At 37.7% G+C, this 22,414-nt stretch overlaps 1 protein-coding gene across 3 annotated transcripts in view; it reads left to right on the forward strand.

The window, feature by feature from the left end:
- TNFAIP8 (TNF alpha induced protein 8) overlaps positions 1-21,342 on the forward strand; it is a 126,882-nt gene extending 105,540 nt beyond the window's left edge. For all 3 annotated transcript variants that reach the window (XM_043975492.1, XM_043975491.1, XM_043975490.1), the window contains exon 2: positions 19,790-21,342. In XM_043975492.1, coding sequence (XP_043831427.1) covers positions 19,790-20,355 — 566 coding nt within the window. In that variant the 3' untranslated portion in view covers positions 20,356-21,342. The remainder of the gene's footprint in view (positions 1-19,789) is intronic.
- The last annotated feature ends 1,072 nt before the right edge of the window (positions 21,343-22,414 follow it).

Raw genomic sequence — 22,414 nt, forward strand, 5'->3', positions numbered from 1 at the left:
ACTTTTTGAGTGATTGCCTAACTGCTAAACATGTAAGCAAAACCAGCTTAACTTGTTAATGAACACTACTTCCTGAAGCACACATCCTCCCTATCCTTGTCCCAAAGAATTGAAAATATCTTTCACTACTGATTCTGCTGATATTTCAAGTGATGTTGTTCATCTGAACAGGGTAGGGTATTTTTTTCTTCCAGCTTTGTGACCCTAAAAATTTCAAGTTGTAATTATATCAGTTGAGGCAAAAATCACTTATTTCATGAGATTCTTGGGTTAAAAGCTGGGAAGAATCTTATGCTACCTCCTTCATTTTAGAACTCAAGTGACTTGTTCGAGGTGACAAAAGCAAGTGAGTAACCAAGATACTTTTTGAGCCTTCCTAGGTCCTGACTCCAAATTCAGTCACTATCGCGCAGCTTGCTAGGAAGAAAACTTGACTTTTTAAAAACAAAAATAGAACAAGAGGAATTATTTTCCTTGAAAATAAGTCACTGTAGCAGGTTCCATGTGCTTGTGCTTCAGTGGTATAGCCTTGGGGAACCAGGGTTTGGTCCCCTCTGTGCCAATGTGTCTCCAGATTTCCAAATCAAGGCCTCTTTCCACTGCTTCCTACTTCCTTCTTGACACTAGGCTGATTCTCATGCCTGATCTTAGCTTGAAGTCAAGTAAAAATTCCATGAGGTGAATTAGGTTAATGGTGTTATGACTATTACACCAGTAACAAGATTAAAACAAAATAAGATGAATAACATGTTCTATTTGTTTTATGTCAAAACAGCACCGTTTTAGGGGCAGCTAGGTGGCGCAGTGGATAAAGCACCAGCCCTGGAGTCAGGAGTACCTGAGTTCAAATCCGGCCTCAGACACTTAACACTTACTAGCTGTGTGACCCTGGGCAAGTCACTTAACCCCAATTGCCTCACAAAAAACAAAAAAACAAACAAAAAAACCCCAGCACCATTTTGCTTTAGTTTATCAAACAAAAGAAACTGTCTTCAAGCTGGAAAGGATAGGGTTGCTTTTTGTCATCTGGAGACCTAAGGTTTTCAGGACTTCTTCTCTTTTTGTACTGATTTTCAAAATAGCATCTTGCAGTTTTGGGCTTTGCTGCCAGTGAGTAAGCAAAGTCCTCAAAACCAGCGGGGTGGGGGGGGGCACCCAACTGAAACCTTGGCTGTTTTTTTTAAATTGGCTGAAACCCCAAGGCTATTTCCTGCACCAAGCTCTCCTCCAGCCACTAACATGGTTATAAAATGCTTGACTAACTTTAATATTTTAATATAGTTATTAGGCAGAGGTCATGACAAGAATGTTGGAAAGTTTCACTAAGATGCATATTTGAGAGCTGCTAACAACAATAATAATAATTAATATTTACTAGTCCTTTAAGATTGCAGAGTACTTTACTTATATTCTATCATTTGTTCTCATGTTTTAGGGCAAGGGGTTACTGATCCTAAAATACACCAGTATTTGGAGATTTTTCTTGGATACTGATACTTTCCCTTGGAAATCTTTGGAATACTTGCTGGAGAAATGGAATAGTAAACATGTCCTACTTCTTACAAGTGCGTTGTTTTGGGGATTTTGTGGGAACAGAGACAAGAGAGAGGAATGTGGGTAGGGAAGGAAATAAAGTAATAGGTTTCAGAAATCATAATCCTTGATTCCATAGACATTTATTAAGCACCTTCCTTATGTACACAAGAGGCTTTGCTAGGTGCTAGAGTGGAGGTGTGTCTTAGAAGACAAAAACTGCATAGTTTCTTGAGGAATTTATAACTTTATAAAGGGGTTTATCAATCAACAAGCAGTAAGGATCCACTGTATGCCTAGTACTGTGCTAAGCACATACAAAGACAAAAATGAAACTGTCTCTGTCTCTCTTGGAGGAGACACTATACATATGTGTCTGTGTGTGCACACGCACAGTAAATACCAAACCATTCTGGTAAAAAGGCATGAACAGCTGGGGGCTCTAGGGAAAGGCTTCATATACAAGGTAACCTCTGAAAAGAGAGGTTTTTTTGGTTTTTTGCAGGGCAATGAGGGTTAAGTGACTTGCCCAAGGTCACACAGCTAGTAAGTGTCAGGTGTCTGAGGTCAGATTTGAACTCAGGTCCTTCTGAATCGAGGGCCGGTGCTTTATCCACTGTGCCACCTAGCTGCCCCTGAAAAGAGTTTTAAAGGAAATAAGAGATACATTACAGGCACAGGAGCAGTTGGTATAGAGGTGTGGAGTGCGAAGAAGACCAGTTTGGTAACAGGCCATAGAGTGTGGAGTAGGAGGACTAATGTATGAGAAAGGTTGTATTTGGAGGTAGGTTGTGAAGTCAAATGTAGAAGTTTATATTTGATCCTAAAGGTATTAATTGATCCTAAAGTTTATTAATAGGAGAGATGTTCAGACTTGCACTATTAAAAAACAATCACTTTGGCACCAGTTTGGGAGATGGTTTGAAGTGGGGATAGATTTAAGGCAGGGAGACCAATTAGGAGGCTATTGAGAAATGATTGAGTGTTGGAGATATGAAGGTCAGTAGATATGAATAAAAGATGTTTTGGAGGCAGAAATGAAAATATTTGGACACTGGCTTGATATGTGGGGTGATGGATAGTGAAGAGTCAAGAATAGCACCATAGTTGAAAACCACTGGTATCCTTAACAGAAACAGGGAACTTCACAAGGGTGAGTTTAGAGAAAGGAGATGATGAGTCCTGCTTTGGACATGTTATGTTTGAGATACCTACGAGGCATCCATTTCAATAGGCAGTTGGTATTGCAGCCCTAGAGCTCAGGAGAGAGATGAGGGCTGAATATATGGATCTGGAAGTCATCTGCAGAAAATTTCATCAGGAAAAGCTGATAAAAATAAATAAAAAATAAACAGAGTTTATTTCCTACTTCCATCAACCATGACTCCCTCTGAAGACAGTGTGGTGCACATGATACAAGTGTGACCTCAGTCAAGTCACTTTATGGGTTTCACTTTCCTTATCTGTAAAATTAATCTCTGAGGTCCTTTCTACCTCCAAATCTATGATTCCATGAGCCTACAGTGTTCTTAGGCAAATCTGAAGCTTCATGTTTTCTTTGTCCTTTTCCTATGCTTTAGGAGTTATATCACTCTCCTGTTTTCAAAGAGTTGCTACTGCTAAACACAGCAGATGATGGCCATTTAGGCTTCTTTTCAGAGCAAATATTTTCTGATAAATGTACCTTCACAGCTGGCCAAGAAACATTGTGGCATTTAAAATAATGATTCTCTTTGGTCAGCCCTGGACCTTGATTTCAGTTGTCCATGTGACACTGAGTTATCAGTGAGCCAATAACAAATTTATACAAGCTCATTCACACACAACAACCAGATGTTATGTTAGAAATACTAGAATTGGATTTATAGCTGGCTTTCCAAACAGCATATGAATATGAATATTCATCAAGATCCAAGACTTCTAGCAAGAGTGTATGAATAGGAAAGGGACAGAGTGGAAAATCATAGAAATTGTTTAGAGGATTTTCCTGTGCATTCCCTGCTGGAAAATTGGATCATATATGAATCAACACAGAGATTCATAGCCCCAAGAATGTGCATAAATGAAACCTTGTTCAAAATTGTCCACCCCTGGAGAAATAAAAAACACACTAAAACTTTTCAGAATATATCATTAAATTTGTGTTAAGTAGATTAATTTCAGTTGGCAACTTTATATAACTGTAAAATGAGGTTCTCATTTAATTTCAGACAAGTAATGAAGATAATACTAAAAATGTCTTTAGATCTAAGTGTCTGTTAAAATGCTACTTTGCAAAGGGGGCTAGCTTCACATTTTTTTCTTAGATGCTTCTCTACCCACAAATAATTTTATTTTTGGGGGGGGGGTCAATGTCAATGCTTAACCAATAGAAATAGATAAGCAACTCTTCCAGTGTCTCAGTAGACAGTTTCGCAAGTTCATAGGAATTCAAGATGATAAGTCCTCCTGTCTGACCCCCTTATTTTTCAGATGAAGAAAACTGAGATTGAGATAGGTTGTGATAAATCTATCCAAGGCCAGGCTTAATTTGCTGTGCCAGTGTTGGAACCAAGTTCCTCTAACTATATATCAGATTTTTAATGAGTTTCAGTCACAAGTAGAAAGCACAATTATTCACATTTCATAAAGTTATTTACATTAACATCTAAAATGCTATCTGTTCATGGAAAGTGTATGTTCAATACTGTCCTTTAAGTTATTTTCTTCAGGTCTCTTAGTTCAGTAGTCTTCAGGAGGAATATTTTAGGTATTAAAGTACCTCATTAAGAACTTTGTGATATAATATAATTTGGTCATTCATTGCCCATCATTTGAATTATACTTTATAAGAACCATACTTCCTTGGTGTTGATACTCCCTTTGAGAACACAGATCACAGCCTCACTATGTCTTAGAGGCCTTTCTTCATTGCTTTGGCCAACCTTTTGTTGATGAGCTTCTAAGTTTAACCTGTCTGCAGCTTATAGACATTATTGACTAGGGCCAAAACTCATAGCCTTTTTATCTTCCACTCACTGGCATAATCTTTTTTTTTTTTGAGGCAATTGGGGTTAAGTGACTTGCCCAGGGCAACACAGCTAGTAAGGCTCAAGTGTCTGAGGCTGGATTTGAACTCAGGTCCTCCTGAATCCAGGGCTGGTGCTTTACCCACTGCGCCACCTCGCTGCCCCTGGCATAATCTTTAAAGACAATTCCATGCCTTGATGAGGCAACCGTTTAGAACCTAAATGTGTTGAAAAACCTTCACAATCAGAATATTTTGATTCTTTATAAGCAAACTCTATAGCTGGAAAAGAATAGTCATCTCTAAATACTTAACTCATTTTTGAATAATGGAAATCAAATTGAGGAAATGAAATCATGAATATAGCAGGCTGTCTCCTCCATGGCCAAGGTATATATCCTGGGTGGAAAATGTTATTCAATACCAATATAAATATGCTGTTAAATGAAAAGTTTTATTCAATTTAAAAAGCATTTATTATATTTACTGTATGCCAAATACTATACTGGCACTAGGGATATAATAACAAGAGTTAAAACAGACCCTGCCCTCAAGGAACTTATATTATCCTGAAGGTAAATAAGTGAATTCAATATTTCATGAGCAATTAATGCCTATGCTACAAAAATTATCCTCCTTAATTTAAAAAAAAAAGTTTAATATGGTCCTAATCCAAACCAAGAAGAAGTAAAGCAGATAATTATAGACCAATTTCATTAAATAATGTCGATGAAAATTTTAAAATAAGAGTTTTAGCAAAAAGACTGTAAAATCCAAAAGATCAAGTTGTATTTATATGAGGGATGCAAGGATGGTTTAACATCATAAAAATAATTATCCTAAGTATTTATACTCAAGGATTTGTGATTTCATTGATTGAGAAGTTCCTTCCAGTGGTACAAATTGCAAACCTTTCCATGTAGTCTACTCAATGTGCCAGAGACTTTCCTTGATAGTTCCTGACATTGGTTCCCACCAGTACTGCATTCTAGCTGGCTACCTGTCATACCTGTTCTTGCTATGTGTCCATCCTATCTTCTTTTCCTTTCATTTAAGTCCTTGACATCTTCCTGTTCTTCTTTGGAGTTCTTCATTGGTCATATATTGCAGTCTATTCCATACATAACGCATACCTTTCCATTTCTCTCAGTTTTAGTTTTTCAAAGGCAATTATATACTATATCTTGCCATTTATCAACATAATTTTTTTTTTTGATAAGGCAATTGGGGTTATGTGATTTGCCCAGGGTCACACAGCTAGTAAGTGTCAAGTGTCTCAGGCCGGATTTGAACTCAGGTCCTCCTGGCTTCAGGGCTGGTGCTCTATTCACTGTGCCACCTAGCTGCCCCTCAACATAATTCTAATACAAAATTTTAGTATTAAATATGATCATTTTCTTTCATGGGAAAGTTGGAGTAAATGAAAGAGTTTTGCAATTACCTGAAAACAGTCCAATGTATAATGTTCCTCATTTTAAACTCTGAGCCAAACTAATTGACCAATGGTACTATCTCAGATTATATACTGATGAACTTTTTTTTTTTTTAAGCGAGGCAATTGGGGGTAAGTGACTTGCCCAGGGTCACATAGCTAGTAAGTGTTAAGTGTCTGAGGCCAGATTTGAACTCAGGTACTCCTGACTCCAGGGCCAGTGCTCTATCCGCTGTGCCACCTAGCTACCCTGTGATGGACAATTTTTATAGAGTGTCCATCCCTAGTAATTTTCCAATAATAATACAAAAAGCAAAATTCACATGTATTTATCAATAAATTCAGAAAAGGGCTTTGACAAAATACAGTACTTGATGTCAAAAGCCATAAAAAGCATAAGCCTGGGAGGACTCTTCTTTAATATGATCACAAGTAGATATCTACAAATCAAGTGTTAATAGTATTTACAATGGAGAGAAACCCTGGGGACTTTCCTAAAAAGGAAAAGGAAGGATGAACCCTCTCCTCATTGTTATTTGACATAATAGTGTTCCTTTATGGTGCTTTAAATTTTGTGAAGCACTTCCTGTACTATTATTGTCCATTATCCATATTATTATCCCAATGCTACAGAAGAGAAAACGAAGGCTGAGAGAGATGGAATATTTTGCTCATGGTCATTCAACTAACAAAAGTGTGAGAATTGATGTTTGAACTCAGTTCCTCCGGATTCCAATTCAACACTATCCAGCAAGCCACACTTCCTTTTTTAGACAAAATTCTAGAGATTAAAAGCATAAACATTGGTAAGGGCATGATAGTTTACTTAGAAAACCCCAGAGAATCAGTAAAAAAAAACCAAACTAATCAAAATGATTAGTAGGGATTAGACATATGTTTTCATTTGTTTAGAGAACCTGCTGATAGGGAATCTCCACCAGTGAAGGTCTGCACCTTCTCTTCCACTTATAATCTTAGAGAGTTGCCTAGAACAAAGGTATCAAATAGGTATCCCACAGCACTCTGAAGTGTAACCTGAACCAGATTAAAATGTAATTGGGTGGGGGCGGCTAGGTGGCACAGTGGATAAAGCACCGGCCCTGGATTCAGGAGTACCTGAGTTCAAATCCAGCCTCAGACACTTGACACTTACTAGCTGTGTGACCCTGGGCAAGTCACTTAACCCCATTGCCCTGCCAAAAAAAAATGTAATTGGGAAATATTTAACAAAACAATTAAAAATAGAATAAAACACCAGTACCATAGAAGATCAAAAAGGATAACAACTAAAAAAGACTGATTGTCAGTTTATTGGCACCCTTAAAGAGGATGGTTTCAGTAGAGCGGTGTAGAGTAGATTCTAGGGGTTTGCAGAAGGAGTAGGTAGTAAAAAAGTTAAATTACTGGGTATAGTCTAGACCAAGGCTTCTTTTTTTTTTTTTTTTTTTTTTTTTAGTGAGGCAATTGGGGTTAAGTGACTTGCCCAGGGTCACACAGCTAGTAAGTGTTAAGTGTCTGAGGCTGGATTTGAACCCAGGTACTCCTGACTCCAGGGCCGGTGCTCTATCCACTGCGCCACCTAGCTGCCCCTAGACCAAGGCTTCTTAAACCTTTTTCACTTGACCCCTTTTTGCCCAAGAAATTTTTACACAACCCTGGGTATATATGTCACAGGGGAAATAGGTGGTGGGGATTCTTAGGTATTCCTCTGTAAAGAATTAAAATTGTCACACACAAACCAATTAGAATAAAATGGTCTTTTATTTGGGCGCTATAAAAGGTGACCAAGAGGGAAGTCAAAGATTTCACCTCAAGGGTAGGAGATGGCCAAAGCTTTTATAGAGTATAGTTAGGGTGACCACCCGTCAATGAAAAGTTCATTTTGGGGGTGGAGTGGGAAAAGCTTGAATGAGGGGTTGGATAGGAAAGGCTGAGGGGCAATGAGGGTTAAGTGACTTGCCCAGGGTCACACAGCTAGTAAGTGTCAAGTGTTTGAGGTCACATTTGAACTCAGGTCCTCCTGAATCCACAGCTGGTACTTTATCTACTGCACTACCTAGCTGCCCCCAAGCTAAACTTTTAATAGTCCCTTAATTCCTCTATTTGTCCCCATGTTATATAAGTACATAAAATGGGTATACATAACCTTTTACTGCTGCCGCAGTTTTTGCAACCCACAATTTAAGAAGCTTTGGTCTAGAGCTGGCCCCTGAAGTTAGGGACACCCTGGTTCAAGGCTGAATAATGGCAAGTAAAGAAATACCTCTCTCTGAAATATCTTGGGGTTTGTTTGAGTTTGGGATGATTTTAGGGTTTTTTTGTTTTTGTTTTTACCACTTTTTTTAGTGACCTTGCCTTATGTAGTTTTTTGTTTGATTGGGGGGGGCGGGGGGCAATGAGGGTTAAGTGACTTGCCTAGGGTCACGCAGCTAGTAAATGTCAAGTGTCTGAGGCTGAATTTGAACTCAGGTCCTCCTGAATCCAGGGCCGGTGCTTTATCCACTGTGCCACCTAGCTGCCCTGCCTTACGTAGTTTTAAATGGATTTCTTGAAGCTGAGTTGTAGATAAAAATTAAAGTGACTGAGTTTATAATTCAAAGAACCAGTAATAATAGAATATTTGGAACAACATACAGCTATCTAGCACCCTTGGGGAATAAGTCATTCTGACTTAGATAAATGTTCTGAAAAGGTAAGGATTTATACAACCATTTTTATTTTAATTTTTTAAAAAGATCATCTTAAAAAGTCATGTGTATTTCAAATTATCATAGTGCTATAGGTATTGCTATAAATAAATACCAGTGTAAATGTTGTGAGACATAGGCCAAGTGGCTCTACTTACTTGTCTGTGGCTACTGCAAATCGTAAATGCAATTTGGGTTACTCAGTTGTGCTAGTTGGGTGTCTCTCCATGACACAGGGATGCCATAAGGGGTCTGGGTGTGGAAGGTGAAATAGTTGTTTGCCCCAGGGAAGGGCAAAGCATTTCTGTCTTCTGCCTATTCTTTGGTCACAATGCTTGCAGTTTGTAGTCCTACTTGATATGTTTAATTTCCACTTGTGACCACCACCCTCAAGATTTCTAATTTTTGCCATTGCTTCTGTCTTCTATTCTCTTCCTTAATCTCCTCTTTACTTTTATTCTGCCTTGCTTTTCTGTCTCTTGTCCCTGCTACTAGGCTTCTTTGTCTTTGTTTTTAAGTCAATGATCTGCTTCCAGGCAAATTGATGAATCTTGACTGAATAGGTTTAACCTTTTGTCTCTTAATTTTCTTGTTTGTTACTGAGTAGTGAGCAACGGCTTTTTTCTGCTAACACATATATATGTATCATTTGGGTACCCAGTAACCAAGTTTTCCAGACATTTCTGTGATCTCTAAAGAGAAGTTGTAACCAAGAAATATAATGAGCTTTACGTGTTCTTCAGTTCATTTTTTATAAATATTTTCAATACTATATACCCAAGAGCAAAACTTAATTGACAAAAGCATGGGTATCCAGCAATTATCCTTCCAAAATTCTGGTACTAATACATTTTGTGGCTAAGTGAACAATTAACTTATTTCTTATTTTATATGTGTGTGTATGTATGTGTATATATGTATATGTCATGAAGAGGAAAGGTGGGGTTCCTTAGGCATTCCTCTGTAAAGAAGTACACTCACACACACTCCAATTAGGATTAAAATTATCTTTTATTTGGTGCTAGAGAAAGTGATGGAGAAGTAAATCAAAGACTTCATCCCTGGGGAGGAGGTGAATTAGAAATATCCTCCTCTCAGAACAGAAGGAAGGCAAAAGCTTTTATAGAGGATGAATGTCTACCTGAAAATGGAAAGTTCATTTTGGGGTGGGGTGGGGAAAGCCTAGATGCTTATCATATTCTTGAGATTTAGGGGGATTTTTTTGAAATGATGGTCCTGACCTCAAGGGTTATCTCTGTCTCCTAGCTCAGGTCAGGTAGTAGCCACACCTAACTGACTTTATCACTGTACTTCTTAGATGTACCCGTCCTAATAATCTAGTTGGTCAGTCTAAACTTTAATAGTCCCTTGATATGTCTCTCCTGTTATCTGGTCTTCTTTGTTCTGGGTTATTCTAAGCCCCATGTCTCATGTATAGATATAGATATATGATATGATATGAAATTGGAGTTGATAAAGTCATTTAGGCCAGCCCCCTCTGAGACCCAACAAGTCTCATGTCCAAGGTTACACATCAAGGAAGTGACAGGGCTGAGATTCAAACCCAGATCTCCAAATGAAGTGTTTGAAAGGGCCAATGCTTTAAAAAGTAGATCCATTCTAAAATATTATTTGTCTTCTGTACAGGAGTCAATTTTTCTACCAGAGTGCAAATTAGAAATGGAAATTAGTGGTAATTCCATTAGATTTCCTTAAAGAAATTTGCCTCTTGGTAATCTTTACTCAAAAATCATGATACTTGTACTAACACTTAAAGCCTAATTCCATGAAATGGTATGGTATTTTTTATTAAATACATTAACATTTCAAACTTTGAATTTTTATATGCTGAACAATGACACAATTTTTTCTTTCATTAGTAAATTACTTGCATATAAAATTGTAGTTCTTAATATTGCAAAACATTGACTTGAACTTTACAGAATTTTGTCCTTTGTGGGCCCACAGTATGTGCACACCTTATTCCTTTCATGGGAGCATGGCTTTTATTTCATAACTGCATTGTTACTTAAGAAAATTGAGCAAGCTATATAGTGGGACAGATGTGGGTTTTTTTTCTTTCCAACTGAAGAATTTTTATTTCACCATACTTTTTCTAAAATATATATAGCATTATCTTGCTACAATTGCACAATTTTCACAACTAATCATTTTCAGAAGCATACTAAAAAAATCAGTAATAGGAACAAGATTAACTTGAGAAAGAATTCAGGATATGGAATGTATTTGAAAAGTATTCGTTCGAGTATCTAAATATAAGAAATACTTGTTTTCCAAGCCTGGTGGTTACATATTCAAAGATGTTTCCCAGAGGGAATATGCCTGTCTGTTTGCATATAGGACAGCAGAAGTAACTAAAAATAAATGAGAATGCACATGTATAGCTATGCCTAGGCTGTTGAATTTATTCAAAACATAATGCAAATGTGGTGGGATTTTTATCCCCAGATAACTCAGCTCTTTTGCACAAGACAAAAGTGCTATGCCTTGATTCTAAATATCACATTTGCCCTGGTCAGGCAACTCACAGCAATGATGTCTTAATTATAAGGGGATCAAGTGAGAGAGCATAGTCTTCACTTAGCACAAACACAACTCAAATACTGCAAAATCAATTTAAAATTTCTATCATCTTGTCTGTTGCTTAGTAGTTAGCAACATCTTTGTATAAAAGAGAACACACTGGGTACACACACACAAAATGAATTTGGGAAGCTAGATATTTAAAGTTTCCCTTATATTAAAGTGAAAATGAGAACTTTAAAGCAACTTCTCTTTCTTAATTATTCAAACCATTTACCAGTAAGTGGTAACTTGAGTAATGTTGCTTGGCCTGCAGTATAGTTTCCTTGTAAGCTTTCTCTTCAAGGAAGTAAAACTGCTTCTCCTTAGAGTTGTGTGAAACTCTGATAGCTGAGGTTAAATGGCAAAATTAGGCCTGATTAGAAAAGTAGTACAAAAAAGAGGCCTTCTGGAAAGCCTAGTCTTGGAAGAAAGAAGGGGACATTTCCCCTTATGATTTTATTTCCTTCACTAGCTAATCAATTTCCATCTAAAAGACACTGCAGTAAATCCAGAATGCCATGTTCGTAAGCTGGACATACTGATTCTCTATTGATTAAATACAAAGTACAAGAGTTGAAGCTTGTGATAACCACATCCTAATGGAAAAGCAGGATGTGTAATGGTTAGAGCCTTGGACTTAGAAAGACCTAGTTTCATATTGTACCCCAGGTACCTAATAGCCATAGGCAGATATACTTACCTTTGCTGAGCCCTGTTTACACCTCTGTAATATTGGAGACATTAACACATCTCACAGAGTTGTAAAGATCAAAGAGATAAAATTATCTTGAAAGGGGAGATGTTAGCATAACTAGTTACTAGCCCCTACTATACATACATACATATATCCCATACACACACACACACACACACACACACACACACACACACACACACACACCACTTTGCAAACTTTAAAGGCCTACATAAATATAACATAATTATCTTCCCAAAGATTAAGTACCTTATTTTATTTTGTGCCTCTCCTCCAAAATGAGGCCATTTGGGGTGGGAGTAACCCCCTTTTTTTTTTTTAATGAAAGAAGAGAATCTCTAGACATCCCAGGGTTAAATGTAGGTAAATTAGTTTATTACTTAGCTTTTCTTTTTTGACAAGGAAACCTTAAACAGGGAATAATTCATTTTTGTGCCTTTCACAAAAAGATGATGAATTTAAATGACTGAGAAAGACTACTGTGTAAATGAAGGTGGAAATATCTGACTGGGAATATTAAGGGTTAAAAAACCCCTATTATTTCAACTTAATGTTTAATTTGTAGAATTATGAACTATTTTTTCATATAGGTAGAGTCTTTGTTTCAAATGTTAATTTTGTGTCTTTGATGCTAAAACTAACCTTCCATTTGTGTTTTCTTGGCTATAGAAGTCTAAATTAGATACTTTACATCCACCAGTATTTCTGTCCGTGTGTGATAAAACTACATTTTTTAAAAAGGCAAAGGACAAAAAGAAGACTTTTTTTTTTTTGGTGAGGCAATTGGGGTTAAGTGACTTGCCCAGGGTCACACAGCCAGCAAGTGTTAAGTGTCTAATGTCGGACTTGAACTCAGGTACTCCTGACTCCAGGGCCGGTGCTCTATCCACTGCGCCACCTAGCTGCTCCAAGAAGACATTTTAAAGAACTTTTATGGTCTTAAGCTACTAAATGAAGTATCAAAAGAATACACGTCTCTTCTAGGGGGGAAAATGTTTATTGGCAGTTATATATTTATAATAACAATAATGTAGGATAATATAGACACTATCTGTGCACTCGAGTAGTTTATATTGTAATAGGAAAAGGACTAAGGGCAGCGTTCATTCATCTCATTTTAGTTATATAGGAGGTTTGTGAAGGCATATTTGGCTGCAAATGGGGGCAGAAAGTTTTCTGCATTGATGATAAGATCACTGGCTCAGATGCCTTCCCACTCCAAATCTTAAAGGCCATGTACTCCAATCTTCTCATTTTTACAGTGGGGGAACTGAGGGCCAGGAAAGATCATACATCTAGAATTGGAAGGAACCTTATATTTGGGAGAGTATTTACACCCAAGGACACAGTACCCCCACCTCTCAGTCACATATCTTCACAACCTGGTTCCTTCCTACCTTCCCAGTCTTCTTATACATAACTTGCCTCCTAGAGTGTTGGGCTGTAATCACACTAGCCTACTCACTCTTCTGCACACAGAATGTTCTATTTCCCCTTTCCAATGCCCTCACTTCCACCTCTAAACAGTTTCCTTCAAGAAGTAATTCAGGGGCAGCTAGGTGGCGCAGTGGATAAAGCACCGGGCCTGGATTCAGGAGTACCTGAGTTCAAATCCGACCTCAGACACTTGACACTTACTAGCTGCATGACCCTGGGCAAGTCACTTAACCCCCATTGCCCTGCCAAAAAAAAAAAAAAAGAAGTAATTCAAGCATCACCCTTTACGTGGAGCCTTTCCTGTTTCCCCTTTACCCCCAGACCTCCAGTGCCCTCTTACTCAAAATAACTTGTATTAATGTCTCCCCCCCTTCAAACATAAGCTTCTTGAGGGCAGGGCCTGTTTCACTTGTCTTTGCTTCTCAGCACAATGCCAAGGACTTAGTAAGAACAAAAATACTTATTGATTGAATGAATGAGTGAATGGATAGGTGGGTCGCTCTAAGGAGAAGCTGGGGGCGGGGAGGAGTGGCACTTAAAGCTTTTACTTAAACATAAAGAACAGCTGGTTTCAAAGGTTTTTCTCTATTCAGCCTCAGGAGATTGTATATGTAGATGAGAAGTTGACTTGGCATTTTCCTGATAACCAGCAGAAACCATGGCGCCCCCCTTGCAAGGTGGCAAATTTTAAAACACTTATAAATTTGGGGTTGAACTTTAACTGTCCCCCATGGAATTTGAATTTAGTAAACATGGTTTTATATAAAAGTAGTATTTCTGCTTTTAAAAGTGTGGTATGGTCGACTTAAATGGAACAACCAAGCTCTGGGATATATAAGCTCTAATTTCCTCACTTCCTTTTTTTAAAAATTGGAACTTACAGGGGCAGCTAGATGGCACAGTGGATAGAGCACCGGCCCTGGAGTCAGGAGTACCTGAGTTCAAATCCAGCCTCAGACACTTAACACGTACTAGCTGTGTGACCCTGGGCAAGTCACTTAACCCCGATTGCCTCACTTAAAAAAAAAAATTGAAACTTACATTAATGTGATTTTGCATCGAAATTCTTGAACATGGTCAAGAAGATTAACTGATTTTTCTTCTTTTTTTTAGTATCATGAGCCTTTTGGAGATGCTGTTAGGTTAACCCTGACTGACTTTCAAACCTCCACATTAGGACCAAATCACATATCCTCATAGTATTGTTGGATAATTTCTGGCCCTGGGGATCTCTGGAATCCCAGAGCAGTTCTCTAAAGTATGATCTAGGAAATGTCCTATCTAATAATAGGATAAAAGTGTCCATGGAGCTATGATAGAATCACATAGAATCTGAGTTGGAAGGAACCTTTGAGCTAATCTATTCCAGCCCATACCTGAACAAGAAACATTTCTCATTGCAGATTCAAATTCTTGACACTATGTCAGTTATTCAGGTATCTGAATGAACCAGATTAGGCACCTTCAAAGAATCTCATCCTATCCCTGACAAGCAAAACCCAGATCATCTCAAAAACGGCTAGAAAAATAGGTTTGTTTTGCTGAGGCATTCAGTTTCTGAAATTTCCCACATAGTTGTAGGCTATAGGGAAGGGGGTAGTATTGAGATTACAAAGTATATATAAATGGTTGTTTTGTTTTGAGTCCTCTATCTTTCTGTTGTTGATGGGTATATTTTCTTTTTTTCCCCTTGGTTTGTTTTTTGTTTCAGTTCTAAGGTGTAAGACCAAGCCACTTTCTGAGCCAACGAAAGAATCCCTTTAGAAAGAAGAATTAGGGGAAAACCACATCTCATTTTAATGGAACACAGAAAGGTTAGGTACAGAGGATAAAAAATTGACCACATGATTAAGATATGAAAAAGACTTCATTGAGAGTTTTAATCAGAACTTTATATCTTTTTCTCTCTTCAGTGCTTTTATGTAACTGTGTCCATTGCTGAGATGTTCGGTTTTAGCTTGTTCTTTTATCCCCAAATCCTTTGCTCTTTCACCTTGGGGTCTTTTCATAGGGGCATTTTGAATGACAGTAATTTCAATAGAAAAATCCACTGTCAGTTCACTCCAACCCACCCTGGTCATCTTAGATCTGACAAATTTCTTTTCAGAATCACATGAAAGTTGGAAATATTAACTATTCATAAATCTTAAATTTTTATTAATTCAATTTTTATTCAATTTCTTGTGCTGTTTCACTCCATGAAAGAAGTTTGTGTTAAATTGTCCTAAAAGTGGATTTTGTATTCTTTTTGTAAGCATTTGATATTCCTGAAATACTTTTCAGTCATTTGCTTTCAATGTTAGATCTCTTATATGTGGATTAAGATAACCTAGATCAGGGGTAGCTAGATGGCGCAGTGGATAGAGCACCAGCCCCGGAGTCAGGAGGTCCTGAGTTCAAATCCGGCCTCAGACACTTAACACTTACTAGCTATCTGACCCTAGGCAAGTCACTTAACCCCAATTGCCTCACCAAAAAAAAAAAAAAAAAGATAACCCAGATCAAAATGGTTAGGTCTGCAAAAAATACATCTTCCTGTCAGTAGCTTCCCCTTTTTTGTAATGGTTTTTTCCCCTTCAGGACTGTCAGTCCCTCTTTTGCCCTCTTTGGATCCTTGCGTCTTGCTGCTTCATAAGCCTCTACCATTTTCAAAGCACAAAAGTGCCTGCTATCTTCATCTACACTTTAAAATTCTTGGTGGCAATGGGTATCCCCACCCAGGTATTTGTGTTTTTAAGTAATTTAGCTCTCAATTTTTGTCTTTGTTAAAAGGATTTCAGCCAATAACACTGACAAGGTTTTAGATAGTAGGGTCATTGACCCAATCCTGCTCTCCCTTTATGAAGTGTGAAGATGATCATCCCAATAGAAGGGCAGCTGGCTATTTCCTTTCCTTTTTCTTTTCTTTCTTTCTGAGGCAGTTGGAGTTAAGTGACTTACCCAGGTCAAGTTTGAGGCTGGATTTGAACTCAGATTCTCCTCACTCTAGGGGCAGTGTTCTATCCACTGTGCCACCTAGCTGCCCCAGCCATGCCCTTTTAAAGAGGTCTTTAAAAAACTAAACTTGTCAGTCCCAGAGGGCAATTCTAGGAGGCATTTGAGAGTGGGAATATCTGTTTGGAATGTAAAGGGAACGTGTCCCTTTCCCCCCATCATCCATGACAAGAAGCAGAGCTATTCAATGGTAGGAAACCAGACAGCTTCCAGCAAGGAACAGACTGAGATAGAAAGGTAGTAGAGCTTCAGGGAAGGAAACAACTTTAAGAAGTGTAATCCCCTGGCAGCAAATAAGAGAGTCAACCAGTCTTGAAGGGAGAATTAGCCATGGCAGTTGGGAGCTGATCTGTGTTTTTGTAGGAAAGGTGTACCCTAGGCTTAGACAGGGGGAGAAGGGAATGTTATGTAGCTATGATTCTTACTATATATGCCATCATGGCAAATGATGTTCCTTTGAGCTACCTATTAAAGGTAAGCAAACTGGTGTGGGCTCGTGAACTATAATTTTAAGAGTGAAGACTCATAGTGTACCCTTTAATCATGAAGTAGTATTCACTGCTCTGGGGACCAAACTAGGAAACTTGTGAGTACCTCGTTGGGAAGTAGCCACAGGGCTGTTGCAGGTAGTTTTATGGAGATTAGTCAGGTTACATCAGAGGGTACCTAGGTCAGGCCCTTCCCTTTAACTCTTTTTATCCTTTTGCCCCAAGATGTTCAGAGCGCTGGGTTCCAGAGCGCATTTTCACAGCTCTTTTCCCGGACATATGAGGAATTTGCCAGCTTTCATTTATGCTACTTCTCCGTTTCTACTTCATGGCACAGAGATCGTGTTTTCTCCTTCAGGCAGGCAATTTACCACTTGGATTTTACCTCTCATAGGCCCTCCAGCAACCAGGGTACCTTATTCAGTGAGTAGCAGCAGCCCAAGTGAGGTGAGGCATATTGAAAAGGAACCAGTGCAGTACAAGAAAAAAGGACATTATTGTTTATAAATTGCTTTCCTTGGTTTGACTGCCTGAAGGAACAATATTGTGAGGTAAATAATGCAAGTATTACTTCATTGTATAGATGAGGTAGTTCCTTATGGTTCACTCGTATTCAAACCCAAGTCTAGTACTTTTCTCATCTATACCACACATCAGTCTTAGGACATGAGGGAATGGATAAAGGTCAGGGGCAAGGGAAATATAGTGGGAAGTTAAAGCAACTGGTGTTGGTGGTGATGATTTCATGGTATCAAAGGCAGGTATAAATGTATGCAGCTATAAAGCATAGAAATCATATAACGCACCGGCCCTGGAGTCAGGAGTACCTGAGTTCAAATCCGGCCTCAGACACTTAACACTTACTAGCTGTGTGACCCTGGGCAAGTCACTTAACCCCAATTGCCTCACTTAAAAAACAAAAAAAAGAAAGAAATCATATAACATAAGATGAGCTTGGTTATAAGTTTTATTTTGCAGGAGTCATAGAATTTTGGAACTAGATGGGGGCCTGAGAGATTTAGTAAAATTCCCACATTTTACAGATGAGGAAACTAATTTACCAGTTATGGGAAATTACTTCTCTGAGGTCTGTTAGTTAATAGCAGAGCTAGAACTAGAATCCAGGTTCTGTACTCTTAGCTTAAAGGAAACATCACTCAGTTTTCACTCAGGAATACTGTAAACAGTACCAAAGAGCTATCCGTATAATTCCTTTCCTCCCACACTACCTTCTGTTTTGTTTTTAGTTAGGACATCTAGACTTTTGGAAAATAGTCAACATCTTCTGAATAATATCCTCTCAGCATACTAGAAACCTAGTACTCCTCTTCTAGTTTTCTTGACTTCTATGAACTGTGCTTAATAAATACTTACTAGCAGTTGACCTCAGGAATAGAGTCTGTAATATAACTGGCTGGAGGCAAAGGAAACAAGAATAAACAAGATAGCAGTGGAAATGGTGTGTTACTGTCACTGCTCACGTGATTTCTCTAACTCCCTAGAAGAATTGGAACAGTATGAGACAGATTTGTTTAAAAGATAAAGGTGCTGTATAATAACAAGAGACTCCTAAATGGCCACAAGTTGGGGAGTGGCTAAGAGGGATAAATCAATGCAATTGATTTTTATGTTGACATAATGACAAAATGTGAAAAAATACAGAAAGAACAATATGAAATAATGAAGACTGAAAAGAATGGAGTAGTGTGTACGTACACACACACACACACACACACACACACACACACTGACTACAACTGTACTTAATAGCCACACATGAAAAGGTAATAACAGAAGAGGTAATAAAGTAACATCTATAATTTGGTAATGGTGCCTGTACATCTGTTTATCTTTTTTCATAAAGATGATTAGCTGTGATTTTTTTTAGAAGGCTGAGAGTCTTTAGAATTAAAAACACAGGAAGTAGGAGAAGACTGTAGCCTTACACTAGCAAATAATGACTACATGGAAAAAACAAAATGTTAAAGTAGGAAGAAGTATAGATAACATCTAGTCTAATCTCCTTTTACAGGGGAGCAAACAGATCCAAAGAAAAATATTCATTCAACAAACATTTTTGAGTGCCGTTGCCGGGGCAGGGGGGGGGGGATAAAAAGATGAATAAGATACATCCTCTCTTCAAGGAATTGGCAGTCTAGTGGGAAAATTAAGACATGTGCATGAATAACTATAATGCAAAATTGAACATGGTAAATGTCACAGAGGTACAAAGAGAGCTCTGTGGGAATTGAGGGAAAAGATTCCTTCTCGTTGCCAAGATCATGTTTAATTTTGTGGAGGTGACATTTGGGCTAGATCTTGAAAAATGTTTATTCCTTTGACATAAGGAGATGAGTAAAGGAAGGTATCCCATGTGGAGGGAATAACATGAACAAAAGGATCAGATGGAAAAGAATTGGGAACACCTGGGAAACGATGAATAGCCCAGTTTGGCTGGATTGTTATCCATTACTAATATCCATGATGTTATTATCAAGGGGAAGAGAAGGAGTTTTTAACCTCAAGTTAGTGGACTTTTATGTTTGTTCCTAACTGTATTTCCACAAAATTGGTTCTATATATTTAGTAACACTTTTCTGACAATGGGCCCCAAGGATTCACTACCAGTGATCAAATTCTGGTGAAAAAAAAAGTTTAGGAACCTCTGGCCTAAAAAGTTCTTAGGGTTAAGTGATAAATCTGATGCTGATCTAAGGAGTTTAAACTGGGTATATTTACTTCACCTTGGGTTTATTTTTTTTTAAACAGATGTTAATGTCAGTTGAGAGGAAGACAACCCCAGATAACAAAGGGAAAAAAATATTAAAGCAATTTTTAACGTATGTTTTGTTAGACTTTCTCTCTTCATATTTACTAACTTTTTTTTACCCTTCCTCATTTTTTTTTTAGTGGCTACAGATGTCTTTAATTCAAAAAACCTGGCCTTACAGGCCCAAAAGAAGATTCTTGGGAAAATGGTGTCCAAATCCATCGCAACAACCTTGATCGATGATACAAGCAGTGATGTTTTAGATGAACTCTATAGAGTGACAAAGGAATACACTCACAACAAAAAGGAGGCTGAGAAGATCATTAAAAACCTAATCAAAACTGTCATCAAGTTGGCCATCCTATACAGGAATAATCAGTTTAACCAAGATGAACTAGCATTAATGGAGAAGTTCAAGAAGAAAGTTCATCAGCTCGCAATGACTGTGGTCAGTTTCTATCAGGTCGATTACACCTTTGATCGGAATGTATTGTCCAGATTATTGAATGAATGTAGAGAGATGCTTCACCAGGTCATTCAGCGCCATCTAACTGCCAAATCCCATGGACGGGTTAACAATGTCTTTGACCACTTTTCAGATTGTGAATTCTTGGCTGCCTTGTACAATCCCTTTGGAACCTACAAGCCCCACTTGCAAAAACTCTGTGAAGGCATCAACAAAATGCTGGATGAAGGGAACATATGAGTACCTGGATTACAGTTGTGACTGCTAACATTTCTTATAAATGGAGCACTGCTGATTTATGAAGGAAAAAATTTGAACCAAGGGATTATTTTTTTTTTGAAGATTACAGATACTTCAGAAAAACTTTGCCAAATCAGTTCTTGGATTATGAGCCATCTTATTCCCAAACCACCAAGAATAAACATCACATGATATCGCTAGATGTGGGACTTGATTTTTATTTGGAGAGGAGCATATTGCCAAAATATCTGACTAAAAGCTACCAAACAGTTAACATATCATGAAAATTATGTTAAATAATACAAATGTATTTATAGCCCCCTGCAAGAACTTTTTAAAGGGAGCTTTTCATGGTGACGGTACATACTATTACATCTAATGTGTATAAAGTTTTTTTTTTTCATTTATTTTCCTTCTTGATGTGTGTTTGTTTTAAACAAGACAAAAAACTTCCTTTTGATGCCAATGCTACTTTAGAAACGACCCGAGTTTTCTATTCTATCCATGATGCTTATGTAAAGTTTTTATCTATAGTGTTAAGATCCAGTCCAAGTCAGATCTCTTGCCATGGACATTTTACTCTTGATTTTCATGCCCCCAGAGGTAAAGTTTTACCCTTTGAAGAACAGGAAATTACTATTTAAAAGAATTCATAGTATAAAAATATGTTTAAAATATGAATAATGTATGATTTTTAAAATATGCCTCTTGCATATAGTCTTGCCCTTTAGTGTTAATGGTGATATTTAGGTTTCCAAAATGTAACAGGGCAATATTCACCTTGAATATTTGTTAGTGTAGTCATGGAGCATAACCTTGATGTTTTGAAAGTGTTTGTTAAATGTGGGCATGACATAAATTTCAAAACTAAGAGAAAAAAGAATGACAATCTGGAATGTTCTTGGTATGAGGCCATCAAAAGTAAGTGACCAACCAAAAAAAAAAAAGTAAGTGACCAATTGGTCTAATACACAGAATTGACCTTTGCAACAGAGTAGAACCCATGAGAAATGTATGAGTGTTTAAAAAAAAAAAACTTCCCATAGATCAAAATGAATGGATTTCAAATATTTGAGAAGTTTTGTTGTAGATTTGTAAAATGTCACATTTTTATTTAATTGCTAAAGTTGTTTATATTTTGTTTGATATTTTGATGAGTAAACCAAAGAACATTTGCACTCAAAGCCATATGTGAATGTCTTATTTCTATATAATATATTCCCTTAGAAGTAAGAATTTTCATTCATTTTTGAAACAGTCTTAGAGAGAGACTGATCCCACTCCCACCATCAGCAACAACAAGCATTCTGTGATGTGCATAGATTTGATGCTATTAACTCTGTTTCCCTACATACTGTCCACATCCTTGCAGTGTTGAAATCAAAATAGTCCCAATACAGAATTTGGTTGGAAGGTAGGTAGATCAGACCAACTAGAATCCAACTGTTTTGTTTTCTTTCCTTCCTCATTCCCTCCCTCCCTTCTTTTTCTTTTCTTTTCTTTCTTTTTTTTTTTTTACAAATGAGGAAATTGATGTCCAAAGAAGTTGTGACTTCCTAAGATTACACAGATAGTAAGGGCATAGAAACTGGATTTGGACCCAGGTCTGCTGACTTCAAAGCATATTTTTTTTCTGATGCATCCTAGCATGCTTGTTTTCACATTTAAAATCCCCTGTTTTAGCTATCACTCACCTTCTCTGGGTAGCAGCTGGTGTCAGCATGAAGCAATCATTGCTTAGTTCTCCTTAGACTTGCTGTCTGGGGGTACAGGGGAAAGCAAAAGGAGTCTGGGCATTTATTTTCTGGCTACTTGACAGTCAAAATCTGGGTTAATTACTCCAGATTACTTTCACAGCTATTATCTCATGGTACTAGAATATTCCCCCCATATGAGGCAATCAAGGCAAAAAAAGAGCATTCCTATTTTACAGATAAAATAGAGGAAATTGTAACTTGAGCTGGGTTTAGAACCCTGGTTTCCCAATTCCCCCAAGATCTCTGTTGTATCATCCTGGGTTGCTGAACACCCCCTGCATCTTGAGGAGGCAATTCTAGCA

The sequence above is a fragment of the Dromiciops gliroides genome, chromosome 1, assembly GCF_019393635.1.
Source record: "Dromiciops gliroides isolate mDroGli1 chromosome 1, mDroGli1.pri, whole genome shotgun sequence".
Lineage (NCBI taxonomy): Eukaryota > Metazoa > Chordata > Mammalia > Microbiotheria > Microbiotheriidae > Dromiciops > Dromiciops gliroides.